Below are 22,034 nucleotides of genomic sequence, written 5' to 3'. Positions count from 1 at the left end.
CCCATCTCGCGAGCCATATAGCGCTTCTGCATTACTAAACTTAGAACTTGCAAAAAATATTCCAGAAATGTGTTTTAGAAATTTCTGAAGGATATAGACAACGCATACTGCCATATCTAAGTGTCCTGTTACATGTATTAGGAAGACCCTGACCTTACTTCTTTATCATCCTTAAATGACAAACTAGACTCCTGTAGACTCTCTCTTGTTAGTGCTTGTTTCGCTTTGGCCGCAGTGGTGCAGTGTCAGCCTTGTTGTGGCAGTGGTTTTTGCTCCCAGTAAGAGGTCTCACTTTTGTGTGGTGTGCAGATAAGAGCAGCGAAGAGGCACGAGCCCCACCATCCGCCCCAGCCAGCACCACCTTATCTCAACAGCCCACTGAAGCTGCCTCGCCGCAAGCCGGTGAGTTGTCTTCCTTTTTTTTTTCCGTTGTGTGGTTTATATGAATACTAGGGGTGTGCGAATACCAAATAGTATATTTCAAATCAAATATTGAATGTGAGAGAATTTTCCCCAACTTTAGTGACTACAAATTTTGGGCATTAAATTATGATGCATCACATGCTCACGAGTCTCCTAGCATTGCATGAGAAGGATGTTTCAAGCTATCAGTAACTTAGGTAAATAAACTAAATTAGTATGCCACTGATTAGAACATATATTAGAACTGATTACAGTCGCCGACCGATTTTCCGGACTCCGAAAATTCGGACATGCCCGATTATTCGGTCAGCTTCGCGGCACCGCCATTCTCCCCATAGACCATAATGTATAACAACTGCCGAAAGTTCGGACACCTTGCAACCTCTCGTCTGATTTTTCGGACACTCCTTGAGCCAACTCGGTCGAGAGCACTATGCACCGACTCAAACCGGCGCATGGTTCGACTTTCTGAACGCCATTTTTGTTTCGAGCGGAGCTTCCTCGCTGCCCCACGAAGTGGCGCTACTGGAAATCCCCGCTCATCATCATCGTTTCTGCCTAGTTTGATAGAGTGGCTCGGCAGCAGTTCCGGTTTCAGCTTAGTAAGCCATGTCAAGACAATCCAGCAGCTGATTTGTTTCTTCGCGCACGACGCTGCGAGCAGACCGCGTTTTTTCGTTTGTGTGACTGGTGTCGGCACGGTGGTGTTTGCTTTGTGTGCTGTGTCGAGGTTTCGGTGATCCAACGCGGCACACGGAAACATCGCGTCGAGTTTCTAATGGCGCCGACAGTGCCCGTGCAGACTGCGCTGCGGAATGCCGGCAAGCGGGTGCCGGGAGGCCTAAGATTTGTCGCCTTCCGATGTGCTCCCTACCGACGCGGAAAATGTTCTGCCGAGACTTCCGCAGTGGTTGCATTGCGATTCCGGACACCGTCTCATTGACAGTTGCACAGGTGCTGACACTGCTGTACTGACATGCGCAGAACTCGACGACGGCGAGATCATTTGTCAGGTTTCTGCTGCACCGCCGGAGGATGACCGAGTCGGAAGTTGACGCACCATGTGCTTGCTACGCTGCCGTCGCATGCGGAGCGTGTACGAGCAGTGACTGTGTTTTCAGCCGCCTATAGTGACCGTACGACCCTCTCCGAGATTCAGGCTTATCTGATTGTACGTAAACTGAACAGCGTGCAACGGCGCATTCACGATTTCTTCAAGCCTACTGCCGAGCCCGAATAAGTGCGTGGAAATAAAGGATTTCATTTTTTTTTTCTTAATCTGCTTTTTCGGACACCTGTTTATTCGGACATTTCCGCAGTCCCCGTGAGGTCCGAATAAACGGTCGGCGACTGTACAGCTCAGTTCTAATATATGAAGGTCTGGAATATATTTTTTTATATAAATAGAATTTCAGTTGAATAGAATCAAGTGTTTTGTTTTTTACCTCTGAAACTAATGAATTAGGGATTTCCTGTTGTACTGCATGCCAATGAGGTTCTCAGTTTAATAGTGGACCTGTGGCAATGTCTTTTTTTTTTTTCACAGAACACTTTTCTTTCCGGTTTTTAAGATACTGAAAGGCTAAGCGTACTCTACAGCAGTTCGGTTATCGTAAGGTCAAGCTGTCCGACAGGTGAAAGGACCACGCATCACATGACTCGATCATTCCTCAGTGTATAGCCAGTGCCTACGGCAAAGAGCAGGCACCGTCCGCGCTGTTTCATTGTAAAGTATAGCGTCATTTTCCACCTGTCAAAAAAAAAATTTGAAGTCTGAAGGGTCACAGCAAGTCCGTGCTACACTCACTACCCCTCTCCCCCCTCCTCCTCGTTCATCTGCCGTCTCTCGCTTTCGTTTTCAATGTAGTTTGTCAGCTTTCTGAGTGTCGCACAACTGCTACAAATTGACCAGCACCGATTTGACACGAAACCATAACTCTAGATGCCAATGCTGAATGAAGCAGAGCCAATTAGGCCTAATGGCCAGGCCAGTATTGCTATGATAATAATTTGGTGCATACCGATGAATTAATGAAATAACCCATTGCCAATTGCTTGTCGTCAGTATGTTCTTATGGGAGGCTCATCAGTGATCAACAGCAGTAGAAGCGGCATGAAGTTCATCGCTGTGTATCCAACTCGATCTGCTTGTTTATCGGTGGCTAATCAGCCTGAGCTTCGCAATTTGCGAAATACGTGTTGCTTTTGTTGCCATTTCCTCTGTCTGCTTCACCTTATCATTTCGATCAGTCCTGTTGACCTGGATGAACATACCGACAGAGGCAGCCCCAGCCTACGTGGCATCGTTCGGGCGCTGCATGTTTGCGATGTCCACATCGGGTCGACATCGGAGAATGCTCGCGGGGACCAAGTCCGCTACCCTGTCATCCGGAGCGCTCGGCGCTCTGTTTGCACTGAAAACGAAGTGCAACGCTCGGCACATTTTTACTACAATAATAATTTTAGCAATAAGCGTCTTAATTCCTCAGAAACCAGGACTGTCCACAAACTGTCTGCGGCTTCCAGTCTGACTAGCCCTGACAAAAGAGCGCATCACAGTCACGTGATCTAGCTGTCTGGTACTGTTCGAGGTTTCATTCGAAAACACAGTGACCGGAAGTCACTCTCCTGGCTGCCGTCGTCTTCTCTTAGCTCTTCGTAGATAGCCCCCTACCCGGCGAATTCAATGGCGTGGCTGCCAAAGTGGCACAGTTTCAGAAGCCAACTTGCCGACTCAACCATAAAGGTTGCATAGTGGAATCGCAGCCTGAGCGCATAGAACATGTTCGCAAAGAGCCGTTTGCATGGCACTCTTACCCTTTGTGCCCCTTAACCGCTGCATTTAAGGGGGGACGTGGCAATGAAATTTTTTTATTATTTATGGCAATAAATTGACGAAATTTGGCATGCAGGTGTGATTTGTTATGCTGATATCATAACTGAAATCAGTTTTGGGCTATCTATTATAGTTGTTGAGTTAGAACACTTCACATCCTCTAATGGCCATCCCCCAAATTAATTAATTACACATAATTTTGTCAAGATTTTCATACCAGCATGGTCAAAAAAGCCCATTATGTGCAATAAAACTATCGGTATATTTGTGCCAAAATAACCACACAAGCTTATCTTGAACTTTTCTGTGCATATTATCTTACAAACGACCTTTGCAAAAAAACCATTATAAACTTTTTTATGGGCACTCCAGATGAAAATGGACAGCTTCATTGCACTCCTTAATGTTTCACGATCTGAGTGCAAAAGACAGAATGATTCTGTCTTCATTTGTTGTGAAATTGCACTTGGATAAGTGAAAGTAACTGCACAAAAAATGAAAGCTGAGAAAACGGAGCTCAAAGTTTTATTTGAAGGAAACATCAAAATATTTACTTTGAGCACCTAAAACCCGCCTGGAATGTAGTCCTTTGCCAGTGAGGACACATTCTCTTTACATTTTGAGGTAATTTTTCACTTCTTTGCAGCAGTTAATAGTTAACACTCTCTTTTTTTATTTTTAACATTTGAGGATTGTGAAAAGAAATAAATCGGAAAATCGAAAATTTTGTCCATTTTGACCACTTCAATTGCTGCATCCCCCCTTAAGCTAGCTTAGTGCCTGCGAAATTTAAGCAGAACCCCCACACATATAAGCAAAATCACGGTCGTGCCATGTTGCTGTTCACGCAGAAACCACCCACCGATATCCTCAAAGCTTGTGAGGCCGTCTACTAATTAAAGGCCCAATGCTTCTCTAGGACAGAAGTGTGTGTACACTGTCTACTAATCCTGCACATCAAAAATCAAACGCTCGAGCTTGGCAAGAGAAGGGGTCAACATATATGTCAGCTACAATTGGTGAAGCTTCCATTGTATACCACCCCAGCTAGCAGTGTTCAATAGCCACATGCAACCTGATATGCTGCTTTGCACACCAGTTTCACTCACCAGAAAAGCAAAATCTACTTGTTTATTGCTCATATAGCACTGAGCGTGACAGATCTTGCAAAACACATCCAGAAAAGCAAGCAGGTGCGCCTGATCGCTGTGCTTCCCTCTAAAGAACAACACGAAGACTAAACCTGCAGCACTTAGACCATTTGTTAAAAACTCGCATAATGACCCACAAAGCACTGATGTAACAGAAGCACTAGCTGAGCAAACAGTATTCGCCATCTGGAGCAAGCAAAGTATGCAGACAACTTTCACAACGTGGCGTGAAATGCTGTGCACATCTTTTTAAGACAGCCGTCATTTGCTAGCTGCTTGCGCTTGTGCGAGCAGAAATCTGCCAACAGCTCCGACAGTCCACAGACAGTTCACGACTTCAGGTCTGTGGAAAACAAATGCAATTCGGGCAGCTCCCAGACTGATGGGCGGAGCTTCTGAAGCTGTTAGAGAAAATCAAATGTGGGACATTAGTTCCAAGCAGTTTTGGGCTGTCAGGGACCGATAATCGAAGAGGCCCACTGTCACAAAGTGGTGCGCACAACAAATCAAACGACTGCACACATGCACGCACTTCCGCAACTACTCGCTATTACTGTCGCTGGCAACGAGACCTTGCTAAGTCGCTCCACCATGGCCTTAAAGATTACTAGTCCGAGATTGTGCGTGGTGTAGCTTGTGGGGTTCTCATACCCGTGCTCTTGGGACAAAGGAAAGACAACACAGTAGTGCAAACAATCACAAGGGCAATTATTGCACCTTTCATAGATCAATGCCTGCTAGCCAAGTTGCTATCCACAAAACATGCCTGTGGGCGCGCGACAAATCTAGAAGTCCGACTCACCGCGACTGGATAGCGAGTGAATATGTTCGCCCCATGCTGGATCCCAACGCCTGGTCGTTCGCGCGTACTGTCATGCGAACAGTGGCGCATTCCAAGGCGGCCACGCGAGATGGTCTCGCAGAAGCATCGGTCGGCGCACCCGCGGCACGGCACGTCCGTACTGCTTGCTGTCTCGACCCAAAGAGAGAGCGTGTTCTCCCTTGTGCCCAGGTAACCCCGCCGCAGCGCAACACTCACGCCATCTCTCGCACTGTGCTTCAACCACTCCGACCGCCGCGTGCGCGGCGAAGCCGCACGGAGACGGGGGCTATGCGGGAAAACTAGATCTCGGGGGAGGCGTGAGAGTCACGCATCTCCTCAAGCTGGGAGGCTAGGCATGCTCCGTGCTGAATCGGTTGGCCATAGGAGCACTACACTGCAACTGGAGTAGGATGGGCATTTGACAGGAAGTGAATACCGTGTTTACTCGCATGATGATTGCACCTTTGTGCAAAAAAGATTGATGCAAATTCAGGGGTGCGAAGCGGGAGAAATCTTCCATGAAAACAAAAATAATTTTCTTTTTCCATCCTGCATATGCTGCGGGATGACAACAGTTCAACAAACAGGCAGCTGTCACGGTAACAGTGCGAGACACCAAAACAAAAAATCGCGGCTGGCGGAGCAAACCGAACGCGCCAAACATGATTTTTTTTATTCTCTTGAATACATTACATGCATTGAAACAGTTTCTTCCCTAACGGTAATGAATAATAGTGTTAACATCGGCAAGTGTGCGGCAATAACGTAGCCACGTCCACTTTGAGGGGACAGAAACAGATGGATGCACTCAGCTGCCAGTGACACAGAAACGCATGGCGGGCATGCTACGAAAACTGCGGCATTTGTCTTCACTATTATCCTAATATGACCCGTTTCCGCTAAGGGTGGGCAAATATCTTAGCTGTGCTACAAGCGTCGGTATATGAATAGGGTATACTTCTAACATATCAGTGTACAGTCGCCGACCGTTTATTCGGACCTCACGGGGACTGCGGAAATGTCCGAATAAACAGGTGTCCGAAAAAGCAGATTATGAAAAAAAAAATGAAATCCTTTATTTCCACGCACTTATTCGGGCTCGGCAGTAGGCTTGAAGAAATCGCGAATGCGCCGTTGCACGCTGTTCCGTTTACACGCAATCAGATAAGCCTGAATCTCGGAGAGGGTCGTACGGTCACTATAGGCGGCTGAAAGCACAGTCACTGCTTGTACACGCTCCGCATGCGACGGCAGCGTAGCACATGGTGCGTCAACTTCCGACTCGGTCATCGTCCGGCAGTGCAGCAGAAACCTGACGAATGATCTCGCCGTCGTCGAGTTCTGCGCATGTCAGTACAGCAGCGTCAGCACCTGTGAAACTGTTAATGAGACGGTGTCTGGAATCGCAATGCAACCACTGCGCAAGTCTCGGCAGAACATTTTTCGCTTCGGTAGGGAGCACATCGGAAGGCGACAAATCTTAGGCCTCCCGGCACCCGCTTGCCGGCATTCCCCAGCACAGTCTGCGCGGGCACTGTCGGCGCCATTAGACACTTGACGAGATGTTTCCGTATGCTGCGTTGGATCACCGAAACCTCGACACAGCACACAAAGCAAACACCACCATGCCGACACCATTCACACAAGCGAAAAAACGCGGCTGCTGGATTGTCTTGACAATCAGCTGCTGGATTGTCTTGACATGGCTTACTAAGCTGAAACCGGAACTGCTGCAGAGCCACTCTATCGAACCAGGCAGAAACGATGATGATGAGCGGGGATTTCCAGTAGCGCCACTTCGTGGGGCAGCAAGGAAGCTCCGTTCAAAACAAAAATGGCGTTCAGCAAGTCGAACCCTGCACCGGTCAGAGTCGGTGCATGGTGCTCTCGACCGAGTTGGCTCAAGGAGTGTCCGAAAAATCAGACGAGAGGTTGCAAGGTGTCCGAAGTTTCGGCAGTTGTTATACGTTGTGGTCTATAGGGAGAATGGCGGTGCCGCGAAGCTGACCGAATAATCGGGCATGTCCGAATTTTCGGAGTCCGGAAAATCGGTCGGCGACTGTAAATGTGGCTTCTTTCGTTGCCGCTCGCGAGTTGTTGCGTGCCCACGAGTGCAGCAGAGAAGAGTCGAAAGGCATCTTTTTTGTTTTTGTTGGCCACAACGTTCATAAAGCCTACAAATAATAAAGCCAAGACAATGTTGGTTGTAGCTTCTTTTTTTTTTATGGAAGTGTAGAAAGTGATGAAAGGAATGAAATGGGGCATCTGCTTAACTCTTTCGGGACCGGGGAAAAAACAGGCAATTCTGATGGGTGTCAAAAATTATTTTTTATTACGAATAGTCATTGCGCTATATTGCTGCAATGTTTATCAAAATGTAGCTAATTAGATGGTCTTTCATGCATAAAGAAAGGTTAGACTTAAAAGTGATATATTATATTTTTAAAAAAATCTCAAATTCAAGATTTGCTGAAAGAACAACATAAAAAAGTTGGAAAAGTCATGGATATACAAGTGGAAAAACATAATAAAAAAAATTCAAGATATACAAAATGTGCTACAATGCCTCCTTTCTTGCTTGTGAAAATTTGGCACGCGTATCTACAACTGTCTTTTTTTTGTGTGAAATCTAGCTTGCACCAGTGGTCAGCCACTCAGGTCCCACGGTTCGTACCACTCGACGAAGCAGTTCCGGGCAGTCGTAAAACACAAGTGAACTTGGCATGTGCTGCAAAAGACATTAGTTTTGAGCTCGATTTTCTTCTGCTCATAGCACAGCTTGCAGTTTCTGCGTTTTGCCACTTTTTCCGGCTTGTGGAGTGCATGTTTTGCGACGGGTGGTGGAGGCGTGTGTGCTTGCTTGGCACCGTCAAGATTCAGAAGCTGCCGAATGAGCTCTTCTCTAAAAGCTAGGTGGTCAAACCCGGCAGTGCGTGCCAGCTCAGGAATCTCTGGGTGCAATGTGCGGTGAGCTTGGAAGAGTACGAAACTGTTCACACATGCAATATCGATGCAGTGGAAGAACAGAGTCTTCCACCACCGTACGCTTCTCATGAGAACATTATAATATCCAATCATTTGATCCGATTTATCTACGCCTAGCATGCCAGCATTATAATCATGGATCAGCAGAGGCTTTGTTATAGATATCTGAGTCCAGGAGTTTTGCCTTCTTTCCCTTCTTTTTGCGGTGACCGTGTCATTTGCAGTATGAACCGTGCTCATCATGTTGACAACACGCCGGTCTTTCCACTGAAGGTACAGGATGTTCTGATCGCGCAACCATCGAATGTCGCCACGTCGAGCTTTTTTTTCCCACCGTGCATCCTTCAGTTCGGCAGGAAATCCTCGGCGATCCTTGCGTGTGGTTCCGCAAGCCAATGTTTTTCGGCTGAGAAGATGACTGAACAGGCTAGTAGAAGTGTAAAAATTGTCCATAAAGATCCTGTAGCCCTGATCAAGATATCTGTGACACAGCTGGCAAACTACGTCGAAAGCTAAGCCATGGGGCCCTGGCTGCTCACGCTTACCGGTATACACACTAAACTGCACAGTATATCCGGTGCCAGGGTCAGCTAGGACCCATAGCTTGTAGCCCCATTTTGTTACTTTATCTTTGATTGTCAAGGATTGGTGGTGGGGTTAATTCGCACTCTCCGAACCGGAGGGGATGGGGCGACAACAAACCCACCCCGCGTGCGTTTAGTGAGGGTTCGACTGCTGACCGGCGATAAGGTCCACGCCTGATCGACCGTGAACCAGAGGCATGAGACGGGAGGCGACGTCGTACAACACACACACTCAATTTAATGCAATAAAATCATGTCCGAGACATACTCGAAAAACATACAAATTACCAGTAGCGGGGCCTAGTTCGCGGAGAGCGTGCGGGTCACACAGCACACGCCCTGACGCCACTCGCGCGACACTAAGCCCACCACGTGGGAACCACTAACACTCGCGAAATACAAATAAAATACGCGACACCAACGAAAAATACACACGACAATAAATACGGCAAGCACTACACTAACAGAACATATAAGAATCAACACTCGATGGCTAAATAAACGAAAGATTAAACGCGATTGAGAAAATACAGTCCGGCGGAAAGTTTGAGAGCGGCCTGGAACACGAGGCTTATCTGGGGCGTGCTTGCCGAGGTCCCGATCTGAAGAGTGTCGGGCTGCTGCAACCTCGCTGCCGAAGATCCTGACGGACTTGCACCGTCTGTTGCTCGACCGGCGAAGGCTTCGGCCTGGAGATCTCAGCCTGCCGACCACGTCTTCAGCTGTCTCCCGGTGCACGACCCCGTTCCTTCGTCTTCCACGCTGCTCTGCTGCTCGCCGAGCCCCCGCGTCCCTCCGCCGCGCCGAGGTGACCCACGTGATCAACCCGTCGGGCGGGTTCGGGGACAATGGGGAGCGCTCTCCCTCCGCCGTTCAAGCGGCGTTGCTGCTGCTGCGGCAATGTCGGCCATCTTGAGAGGAGCGCGGGCATGCAACTCTGTGACATTGATATACTGTCGGATGCCTGACCGCCCTTTCGATTTCACCATGCGCTCATCCACGGAAAGATCGCGATGTGGCTGGAAAAGATTCGCTGACACTTCGTTCATGTGTTGCAGGAGCCACCACATGTATCGGAGCTTTCCTCTTGAACTTTGAGTGACATCGTCCAAGTCTGCAACTTGCAACATTGCGAGTAGAGCTATGAACCGGCGTCGCCGCATGATCCGTGGTGGGAGCAGACCGCTGTACAGATCTCCTACGTTCCAATACAGCTTCAGCCGAGGAACCTTCACAACGCCCATGTAAATTACGAGTCCGATAAACTTTAGCATTTCACTTGGGGTGACTTCTTCCCAAGATCCACCGGAAAAAGCATGCGTTGGTTTTTCCAAAATGTGAGTCCAAGCATACTTGTTCGTGTTGTCACAAATTGTTTCGATCACATTCATCGAGAAAAACAGAAGAAAGAAGTCCAGAGCAGTCAAGAATTTCTTTGATCCGCTTCTGAGCGCCACGCCCACTTCTGCGTCCAAGTACACGCCAGGTTCCCGTCGCGGCGAAAACTCAATCCGCTTCTGCGCTGGCGGCAGCAGATCATTGCCGTAGCTTGTTGAGACCCTATCAAGTAAAGATAAAATAATGAGAACATATAGCGAGCCCGTTCACCTACTCCAGAAAGAAATGAATGTGGAACTATGCTCACCTTCGGCTACTAGATGAAGTCCGTGGCTCATCATCATCCGAATCGGAGTCCGAAATAAAATCGGAGCTGCCGAAGTCGTCTTCAGACTCTTCGCTGCTCGGTTCATCAAAAAAATCCGTTGCCGAAGCAGCGGAATCGCGCGATTGACGGCGTTCTTTTCGAGCGACCGGACGCGAGCACGACGCCATTTTCCACTGCGTCCGCCGCCGCCGCAATCGAGAAAATTCTCTCTCGCGTATCGCCACCTGCTGGAAATGAAAGAAACTATGCCGAAACCGAGAGTCTAGTTCCTGACGACCTCCTAGATGGAGCTACATGTCCAAGCGCGCGGAAATTTGGACGGGGCAGTGCGCGCAAAACCGTCGATCATATATGATCGATGGCCTATGGGCCGGTCCCGAAAGTGTTAAGAATGTTTGGTGCGCGCAGACTGCTTGGTATGTCTTGAAGAGTCATTCGCGTAGCATTCAACAGCATTCGACAGATGGTAAGCGCAACCATCGTTAGCTAGACTTGGCACATGATATATCGCTGCAGCAAGTTCAGGGTGCTATCATTACACGGGAAAGAAAAAAATTTAATTTTGACGACAGAATTCAGGGGTGGAATCATTATGTGAGTGTCATCATTATGCAAGTAAATATGGTAGTACACGTTAACCGACAGGTACACAATGTACCACTATGGCTTAAGCGGTGAATAAACACATTAAATTAAAGGGTAACCGAGTTGGGGATTCATCTCAACTACGAATAAAGGGCCCCTGAAACAGTTCGGACAAATTTTGTAGACGCACAGAGTACAGCTAAAGTCAATCATTCGCACCACAATTTGTGTGAATTATCTCATATTAAAGGAGCTATGGACGATTACAAGTTACCTTCCTCCACAGCCTGGAATTTTCCCAACTCGTTCGCCGAGTGATCAGGGCTAAGCTCCGCCTTCTTTGGCATTAAATTAAAGGGTAACCGAGTTGGGGATTCATCTCAACTACGATTAAAGGGCCCCTGAAACAGTTCGGACAAATTTTGTAGACGCACGGAGTACAGCTAAAGTCAATCATTCGCACCACAATTTGTGTGAATTATCTCATATTAAAGGAGCTATGGACGATTACAAGTTACCTTCCTCCACAGCCTGGAATTTTCCCAACTCGTTCGCCGAGTGATCAGGGCTAAGCTCCGCCTTCTTTGGCTCTGCATCGAGGGCACGTCGTGTCGTCTACTTCCAGTTCTCGATGAGCGAGCGCCTGAAGCCTCTCCAACCTCTCCGCCAGCTGCTCGGCAGTCGACCCCAAGCAAGAGCTATCGAAGCAGCGTGTGTCGCAAGCATTCTGTCGCAGCGCCGAACGTGTCTGATATTCCGGTAACCACAGGCAAGCTGGGCGTTTTGATGGATGGGTGGAGGCATAAACTTAAGCTGATGAAGGAACTTCGGCGTGACGTACACAAGCGGCCTAATCTGTCTGCATAGTCCAGGAGCTTAGCGAGCCAAACAAATAGCTAATATTGCTCTAGCCAGGAGTAAAACATTTTAAACATTTGCAATAACAACGTGTTAATGATTACGCTCCTGCACAAAATTTACGCCAGCAGCAAAGAGAAATACACTTTGCTACTGCTGCTGTATTTGGTTGAGCTTCGTGCTACCAGGTGGCTGCACCGTGCACTCCATTCACGTTTGTGCTTCTGCTCATCCCACAAAATTGTGCGGTCAAACAACCAGGCCGAGACTCGCGAAACGCTGTTGTGTTAGTGATCTTCTGGCATGAAGTGACGGCCGCAAACACTGAAATCTTGGCGCCGATCAGATAGCGACAGTCCGATGCACTGCAGCCATTCGGCTCGTCTGCTGCCTTGCAGAGGAACACGATGTCGCAGCTTGACATATTGCCAGTCACTACGTTTGCAGCCCACAATGCAACAAAGGCGAATTACGGTGCTCGCGAAAAGACTGAGACCGACACTTACCGCGGAGCTCGTCAACACGGAGCACGTTGTAACCCAAGCAGATGACACTTGCTGTGTGCCGGAAGTGCTTAAGTGTAGTGAGAAATTTTTCGTGTGCATTCTTTTCCTGTTACTTTCTTTTTATAGAAACAAGTTGACTAACACTCCAACTATTACGAACAACATTTGTTTATCATAAAGTTGGAAAAACGATTGATGACATGCCCTGGGCAGCCAACCAGATAGCTCACCTTACTAGCGCATTAGAGCAAGTTACGTCAGATGGGTAGGGGTGGCTGAAAATTTAGCCGAGCAGTGTGCTGTGATCGGCAGCGATATACATTTTTAAAACTTTATAATAAAATACACACTTTACGCGGAGCACTTAGATGCATCAATTAATGATCAGAAAAACCTACTGTAACAACTCAGTACGTTTGTACAATATCGTCAAAATCTTTTATTCAGGGTCCCTTTAATAAGCAACTACATCTTAAGCCGGTACGCTTTAACTAGATTCCACTGTAGTAGATTTAAAACATGATATCCACATTCTCCCATGTTCCCACTAGCATTGATGATGCCTGTACTGTACGTAGAAATCAAGATATCCACACACAGTCGAACCTCGTTATAATGAAGTTGTACTTGCATCGAAGAATTTTCATTAAATTGCAAATTTTGTTAATTCGTGGTTTTAAAGTTTCAGCAGGAAAAATAATTTTGCAATAACCTGGTTCATTCCTGATGGATAGTATGTTGTCAGTAATCTCTTATAAACAAAGCACAAGGAGGTTGGGCCATAATAGCACGGTTATGAGCATCAGTGCCCACTGTGCAGATCACGCCGTGAGCAATGCATCGGCATTGCTCGTGGCACCTGAGAGATTAGCATTTTACGTTGCGCAGCGCCATAAATTTTGAACGTCATGGCTGATCACACTTAGTGCCCACAGCTCTCATCATATGGCACCATCAAATTAAAAACTAAAGTGCAATAAGGTATAAATATTCGTTCTGGAGGCAAAAAAATTTAAAAAGCACGAAATGTCGCAGTTATACCAGAAAGGCAGAGCATTGATGACGATAGCAAAGAACCAACTACACGAAGTAAGGTTCATAGATTTATCAGTGCCCGCACTCGGACAAAGATCACTGGAAGACCTAGAACGCTCGCTATCGCAACTGGAACGAACGCTTCACACCATGCCTCAGAAACTTAAAATTATGCGATTGCCAAAACTAGATACATGGGAACAAAATGCGCACGATGGCACCAAGTATCTCAGTTCACCCTTTGCACTTGTCCAAGATACAGCATGTGGCCCGCATACGGGCCAACATGCGCAGCTACAGCAAGAGTAGAGGAGAGGAGAGGCACGCATAAGGTAGAGAGGATGGATAGGTTGGCATCACCTGTTCCCTTCCTCCCTCTTAACACGTGCTTGACCACGTTACCATGTAACGTGATCTCTGAGAGTTTCCTGTGATTATTAGAAGTGGGTTTTGACCGATTTGTTTCTGCAAGGCCGTGTCAAATCCGCAAACGTTTACTTCTTTTTTTTTGCACACAAATGACGCATGTCATTTGCGCTGTGGAATGGTATTTGATATACTGGATGGAGTGCTGACCTTAAAGGGCCCCTCACCAGGTCTGGCCATTTTTAGCTGACAAGCGCAGAGAAGCTGTTAGATTGGAAAGTGGTTTTCTTGCTTGCAGAATATCCAAGTCTATTCCCACTCATGTATAACTCTGTAAGCACGAATCAAATGCGTTCAGCATGGATTGTGGGCCTACAGTTCAAACAGCGACCAGCCTTGCACGTCACTGCCACGATGGTCTTTCACTTAACTGTTGGTGTGGCATGCGGTGGTTATTCTTAAATCTGTGATGTGCAAATCCGCCCAAGGCTTGGTTGGTGGTCCGATTTGTTTTGGCTGCTCTAAAATGTTTTTTGGCCGCTATTGCATGAGGCTAAGTGAAAGCGAGCAGGCAAGTAAGTGCTTGCGAGATGATAAAAGGGGGAGATTAACCCTTCGAGGGTCGATTCTTTTTTTTTTTTTTTTTTTGCCATATGCGACTGCCTTGGGTCAATTTCTCTTATTGCTGATTCCGATTCTTCTTAGGGATTTAGTATTTTTTTTAATTACCATAATTTTTCTAGGGTGACCATAAAGAGAGAGAAAAATATTTTGCGTTGGTATATATGCACTCTTCATTCATGAATAACAACAATAAAAAAGGAAATGAACTTATCAGAATTAAAAATTTGATGCATATTTATGCACATAGTTCAAGGCTTTGAAAATCTGCACACGAGAATATTTCGCTAGCCTCAAATGTTCCTGCCCTTACACTAATACGTACGTCCATAGCGTAATCGAACTGCGTAGGTGCGCGCACTCAAGAAAACGGTTTGGTTGTGTGCCCGTCAAAAAAAGCAGACAAACTTCCGCTAATCTTCATCTTATCGCCAACCAGCTGGGGCAATTAGTTTTCGCGAGTCTTAAAAAAATAAAAGAAACGGAAATGCGTGGACAGCGGCATCCTCCCTATGTGCACCCCTGTGAGCACTAAATGAGCGAGAAACAAGCAGTCGCCCTTTGAGTGATTAGGAACGAGATAACCATCAGTTTCGCAAGTGCAAAAAGCCGAAACCGCCCGCGAAACAAAATCCAAAAGTCCGCCCGCCCGCGCGCATGTCAATGCGCGAGCAGTAGTATATGGACGCACGGGAGCAAACTAGCGCTAGACAAACCATGCAACGAAAACCGAGAGAGGGAGGCGCGCGAAAAAAATTCCCTGTATCCCCACATAGTGGCAGCACATGACAGAAAAGAAAAAGTTAGGAAATTGCTGCACTGTTTAAGCGTACAGACGGCGCTGTAAATATATGGCATCGACCATTTTCAAACTTGTTCGCGGCACCATATATTTACGTCATTGACCGTCAAAGAGTAAAGTAGGGGAGCGCGACGTGTGTCTCGGCTGGGCTTGATGAAGTGTGATAGCTCGCTGCCAGGTGAAATGCAATGGGAAGCAGCTCTGTTGCATCAGACAACTCGCATGCAGCCTGGAAAAAAAATTATAATCTCCAAGAGCAAAGGCCATTCTTTTCCAGTGGTTTTTGCATAGCCACAGTGCCATGATCTGGTCCAATCCACAACACGGCCTGTGTGTTCACCAAGCTGCGTACATGTGTCAGCAATGTGCGCAAGGGGCCTCCCTACGGCATAGTAATTGCGGTGATGTTTAGCCATTGAGCTCACTGCAGTTCGAAGTGCAGGAGACAAAATGAAAGAAAAGAAAAGAAAATTGTTATATTCGTGCCCCAAACCTGAATACAATAGAACTCATTGATACATTCTTCACTAGGCCCCAGGAAAAAAAAACTTGATAGCCGGGAAGACGTAGCAGTGAGGAAAGCTACAAATTGCCATAGCAACATCAGAAACATGTCTGAATGGCTACCAGTACAGTTATTAGACATCTCTGCACACATGCCGTGAACGGGGACGGTACATGCGTAAGTAAGAGATACGTATAATGTTCAGTAACAGTGGCCCCTTCCCACTGTTAATATGTCTCATTGCTATACTTTGTGCATGCACCTACATATAACATTGCTTTATTGCATCAAAGCGGACTCAAGAGAACCAATTAATATGCAGCCTTGATGGCTCCAAGATAAGCCTAGCCCTGCCCTCGCTTCCCGGTAGGTTTTCACTGGTGCAGACTTCTTCAGATGCTTCACCAACTCTTCTCCAACTGCTCTGTGCACGTTTTCTTCAGATACGCATGTGCATGTTCGGTCACTTATTGCAAACTTTGGTAGCTTGTTGCAACCTATCGGTCACTTGCTGCAGCATACCGGCCCGCAATGTATACATTTTTCGTCTTCATAGCAACATGCAAAAGCTAAATTTTCTCTGCACTGCTAAATTTGCATGACTTACGTTCAAATGCAACTGAGATGCAGGAACATTACAAAACCTCGATTTATCAAAGGGGAACGTAATACATGCGAGTCAATGGTATTCAGGTCGGGACTGCAAACGACATTAGCAGCCAGGAAAATGCAAGAGCGAGGAAGGCATCAGCGGTGTTCCACTGTGTAATGCAAGGTGTGTCCTGAAGACGGAAACATAAAAAAAAAGTTAGCTCACATTATATTCCTGGAAACACAGTAAATGATTCTATGCGCAGTTCAATAAAAAGAAAACAGCTGCTTTTTTTCCTATGCATCCCCTGGCTTCCTTAGCCCATAGCCATGGTAAGCTCTGTGTGGGTTTGGTAGCTAGCAGACCTGGCCTGCTTGGGTACCGAGGCGCTACCAGACATCTGGCGCTACCACTGTGATGGCCGAGAACAAATTGTATCTTTTACCCTTGAACAATACACAACACTGAGAGTGCCACCTGCTATTTCGCGAAATTGACGGATGATGAGGTAGCGACCGCTCACGCTTATTGATTAGCCTCGTACCAAATCCTGGCTGAAATGGCTCCTGGCTTCGTCATAAACATCAATCGCAGAAACTCTAAACTTGCATTTTGATGGAGTATTAATTAAGCTAGTCAACCCACCGTGGTGGCTCAATGGTGTTGCGCTGCTGATTTCTAGGTTGCGGGTTTGATCCCCAACCACATTCTCATGAAGGCAGGGTGCAAAAACACTCGTGTTCCGTGCTTTGACTGCATGCCAAACTCCATTTGGTCAGGATTAACGTGGAGTCCCTCCACTGTGGCATCCCTCATAAAGGACTGTGCAGTTTCGGGACGTTAAACCACACAGTTTAGTTTTTTTGCCTTTAAGCCAATCTGTCATAGGCTGGTTGGTGGCGTTGGAATGGTGCTGAGGAACGGTGATGTATTTGCAGGTGACAGTGCTCAGGCTGACACCGGCGGCCCGATTCGTGCAACGCCCTCCATGTGGCGCTGCTCCAAGATCATGCACCTTCAGCGGGACCTCCACCCCACCGTGCTTTCGTCCCTCGAGGGAATTGTGGACCAGGTGAAAGCAGACTGCACCGTCAAATATTTTGTCAAGAGGATTTCTTGAAAGGGCATTAAAAGGACCTCCTCACCATGTTTGGGCACTCCAAACAGGCAGTGACAATCAAATCTGCAATGTATTACAGCAGTGAATGCGGCAAAAACAGTTGAAACCTTAACGCAAGCTGGGGCACTCTCCTCCTCAGGAAGGAGAATGCAAAGGCATGGCAATAAGGCAGGTGGATCCTCAGCTTTGATAAGGGAAAGGGAAAGAGAACAGTGTTGCTTGAATGCGTTAGTCAATGCAGTGGGAAGGAGTTTGATGCAAGGGGAGAATAGCTCACCTCCTCATGCCAGTGCTTTATATATGGACTACTACTAAGCCCTTTCTAAAAATTCTTGAAGTCGAACACTCCCTTGACGGCTCTTTGCTGCTCCAAGAGAATATCCAAAATTTCCAACAGGTCCTGATGTGGGGCCCTTTAAGCAGGATATGACATTGGAACCAGTTCTCTGCTAGTGATAGGGACAAAACAGAGTGTAGACTAAAGGAAGTTGAATGCAGCCAAAAGCAGCAACTGTAGCAGAGAATTTGATAAAGGGGTGATGTCGGAATATGTTCAGATGTAGTGTGGCTGGAACCAGCATAGGTTGGGAATCTCCATGATCAGTGGAGAATGCTTGTAGAGAGTTTTGCCCTCCGATGTGTACGGTCCAAATCTCAACCTTAGCGACAGATCCCTCAGAGTAATGGAAACCGACCTCTCCAAGGCCACTGTCCACTGCAAACACAAGAAGTGATTGCTGGAGCTGGAGACCCGTCATGGTCGCCGTGTTTTGGACAACACCTTTGGGTTATCCTGGAGAGTGTAGTGATTCTTGGGAACCATTGAAACCCCTTTGACTATCATAATGACATATTCAATGATTTGAAAAACTGTTGTTCAGTTTGCAAAGTTCTTTAATATCATTTTTAGCTATGCTTAGTAATGTTTGAACAACTGGTCCCAAGGTTGGCGTAATATAAACATAGAGCCAATCAAATTCATTGACATGCTTAGCTACTTAGCTGCTCAATAAGCCCTTCTTTACAGACCATTCTTTCTCTCTGTCTAATGAAAAACGAAATAAAAAAATATTTTCCATTGTTGACTACAATTTTTTTGTTTTCAACCTGTCAAACTTCACATTGCTTTAACACTTTAAAATGCCTTTTCAGGGCCTTGAAACCCCTCCCCGATTTTCCTTCCTTTCTTTCTTTTTTTTTTTCTTTTCTGTTTGCACGACAACTGCTAAGTACCTTGGCCTAGTAGTGCTGTTGGATTGGGTTTCTCATGTGTCCCCTTCTTTGTGCGTGCAGATGGTGTGGTTCCGGGAGAACTGGTACGAGGAGGTCCTCAGGCAGCTGCGTCAGGGACTGGCCAAGTGCTACGCAGTGGCCTTTGAGAACCGGGGCGCAGTGGCAGATGCCACCGTGACACCGCACACTCTCAACTTCCTCAAGAAGCTGGTGTCCACCTTCGGAGTGGGCATTGAGAATGTCTCCTCGGTGACGACCACCTTCTCCAGCACCGCGTCCGAGTCGCTGGCTCGCCGGGCGCAGGCCACTGCCCAGGACCCTGTCTTCCAGAAGATGAAGGGACAGTTCACCACGGACTTTGACTTTGGGTGAGTGGTAGCCTGTGGGTCTGTCTCTCGTTATGCAGTCTGCAGCATGGGTGTCCAGGCTGTCGAATTGTTCAGAAACATTTAAGGTATGTTCACATTGGTGATCTACAGAGGTAGCGCAGCCAACCATGACTGGCAACTTATAAAAGCTACTAACAGCAATAGATGTTCACACTGGAAGTGCAGCACACCAGTCATCAGCCGTAAATATATGTCTTCATGACAAGGCTGACAAGCCATGAGCAAGTCTCTATCTTCTATTACACATGTGTTTGCCTTCTCACTGCTTTTCACTTGTGTTTTTCTGAGGCTGTCATCTCATATTTTGATAACAGGCATCTTACAACCACCTAGAAATGTGCACCAGCAATGTCAGCTTTAGCCTCATAATATCTGCTGTTTAAAAAATGGAAACAGAAGAGAGAAAGCAGTAGTAATGTATCACTGTTTGCTTCACGAATCCCCGTGTAAAGTAAGCATCTGCATACCATATTTACTTGTGTGAGGTTCCCACCCTCACCTTAGAGAGTGAAAATTTAGAAAAAACCTTCTATGGAGCATCACGTGCAAATCACTATTCGGTGATATGCACTTGATGCTTAGTAGAACACTTAGGCATGCTGTGATGCTTAGTGATGCTTGGAGGTCATGGAGGAGGCCATGCCTTGGAGGCCATGCCTGCATGCTGGTTTAGTTCCTGCAAGCCGCTACTAGATGGCACTTAAGAGGCGACGCGGGTTTCGCGTCGCGAAAAATGGCCAAAAAATCGACTTTTTGAAAATCACATTTTCAGTTTCTATAACTCTTTTCTATCTGATTCCGAAATATCATCCGTATAAACCATGTAGAAGTGCTCTAAAAAATTTGTTTTATCAGCCAAGATGGTGAAATATTTCGTTCGCGGAAATCAAGAAAGAACAGCGTTTTTCAAGCCACAGTATCTCTGGAACGGTGCAACCGAGCACCGCCATCTTGGTCTCAAAGAGCATTTCTCCGTCTTCAAATTTGCCGCTTCAGCTATCTCCTCCGTACAGAAACAAGCACACAAAAAGCAAATGATTGAGGTCGTGTCGGAGTCTGCAATTGGCCGCGCCCGCCACGTGACTCCAGCGCGGTTCTCCATTGGTCTGGCACTTGCGTGCCTGTCGAGTGGCACCGAAACCAGTGTTCTTGAAGCAAAGAATGCGCATTCCTGGAAAATTGCTCGATCATGGTCCATGCTGCAACCGTCAACTCCATGCTGCAACCGTCATCTCAAGTGCCATAAACAATTCAATGTTGGTGGGACATGGATTTCCTTGTTTTTGCTGCATTTTTCTTACTGAGGTGCACATTACGCACTGCAGTAAGTGTGCAAAAACTGTCGTCGCATGTAGCAGCATGCGTACCGCTTGAAACAGGCGATCATCAAACAAGATGGCAGCCATCACGTTTTTCCGGTGCACGTGATCCGGCGCTTGGTTGTTTCTGTAAAAAAAAATGATGGTGCCCATGCAAATGTAATGTGGTGGTGTTTTACGCAATTTTAGTGCAAAGCAATCACATTCGAGCATATTTTTGAGCCTGCTAGCTCTGCACAAATAGGTAACACGCAGCGTTAACTTTTGAGAAATTTCGTTGATGCAGGATTGTAGTACAGCGACATTTCGTTGTCGAGAGGTACGAAATGCATTGAATCCTATGGGTGTTCATCGGGGATACAAAAATATTTTGTTGTCGGGAGAGCTTATTATCACGGGATTTCGTTTTCACGGGTTTCGACTGTAGTTAAGGATGTTGCTCACAGACTGAATACAGTCTCCGACTGTTTATTCGAACCTCACGGGGACTGCGGAAATGTGCGAATAAACAGGTATCCGAAAAAGCAGATTAAGAAAAAAAGAAGAAATCCTTTATTTCCACGCACTTATTCGGGCTCGGCAGTAGGCTTGAAGAAATTGTGAATGCGCCGTTGCACGCTGTTCCGTTTATGCGTATTCAGATAAGCCTGAATCTCGGAGAGGGTCGTACGCTCACTATAGGTGGCTGAAAGCACAATCACTGCTTGTACACGCTCCGCATGCGGCGGCAGTGTAGCACATGGTGCGTCATCTTCCGACTCAGAGTCATCGTCCGGCGGTGCAGCAGAATCCTGACGAATTATCTCGTCGTCGTTGAGTTCTGCGCATGTCAGTGCAGCAGTGTCAGCACCTATGAAACTGTCAAATGAGACGGTGTCTGGAATCGCAATGCAACCACTGTGCAGGTCTCGGCAGAACATTTTCGGTGTCAGGAGGGAACACATCGGAAGGCGACAAATCCTAGGCCTTCCGACATCCGCTTGCCAGCATTCCCCAGCGAAATCTGCGCAGGCACTGTCAGCGCCATTAGACACTTGACGCGATGTTTACGTATGCCACGTTAGATCACCGCAACCTTGACACAGCACATAAAGCTAACACCACCACTCCATCACGCTAACACCAGTTGACAAACAAAAAACGTGGCCTACTCGCAGCGCCATGCACGAAGAAACAAATCAGCTGCTGGATTGTCTTGACATGGCTTACTAAGCTGAGACCGGAACTGCTGTAGCCACTCTATTGAACCAGGCAGAAATGATGATGATGAACGGGGATTTGCAGCAGTGTTGCTTTGTGAGGCAGCAAGGAGCAGCAAGGAGGCTTGAACGAAGCCTCCTTGGATTTTTGGAGTCCAAAAAATCAGTCGGCGACTGTACTCGAATAGGGAAGAGCACCAGCAGGGACACGACCGCTGATCTCACCATCACTAAAGATACCGTAGGAACAAGCTGGAGGGTCCTAGACGACTTGCTGGTTAGTGATCACTACATTATCGAAATCACAGCACCTTGGCCAAACTACGCCAGCCCTTAGGGAATGCCAAAATTACAAATTGGCCTAAGTTTTGGGAGAGGTAACAATCCGACTTAGATACCAGTTCGCCCTTCCCAGAGCATCAAGGAGTGGGCCCAA

General features: G+C 47.0%; 1 protein-coding gene across 6 annotated transcripts in view; it reads left to right on the top strand.

Annotated features, from left to right (window-relative positions):
- The window catches only part of Nipped-A (Transcription-associated protein Nipped-A), a 413,461-nt gene that overhangs the window by 341,693 nt on the left and 49,734 nt on the right, over window positions 1–22,034 (top strand). For all 6 annotated transcript variants that reach the window (XM_065445525.1, XM_065445501.1, XM_065445517.1 and 3 more), the window contains 3 exons: window positions 310–402; window positions 17,277–17,410; window positions 18,752–19,059. In XM_065445525.1, coding sequence (XP_065301597.1) covers window positions 310–402; window positions 17,277–17,410; window positions 18,752–19,059 — 535 coding nt within the window. The remainder of the gene's footprint in view (window positions 1–309; window positions 403–17,276; window positions 17,411–18,751; window positions 19,060–22,034) is intronic.

Source organism: Dermacentor albipictus, chromosome 1 (assembly GCF_038994185.2).
Source record: "Dermacentor albipictus isolate Rhodes 1998 colony chromosome 1, USDA_Dalb.pri_finalv2, whole genome shotgun sequence".
Lineage (NCBI taxonomy): Eukaryota > Metazoa > Arthropoda > Arachnida > Ixodida > Ixodidae > Dermacentor > Dermacentor albipictus.
Note: the sequence above shows the minus strand (reverse complement) of the source record. Positions and strands in the feature narration are given on the sequence as shown.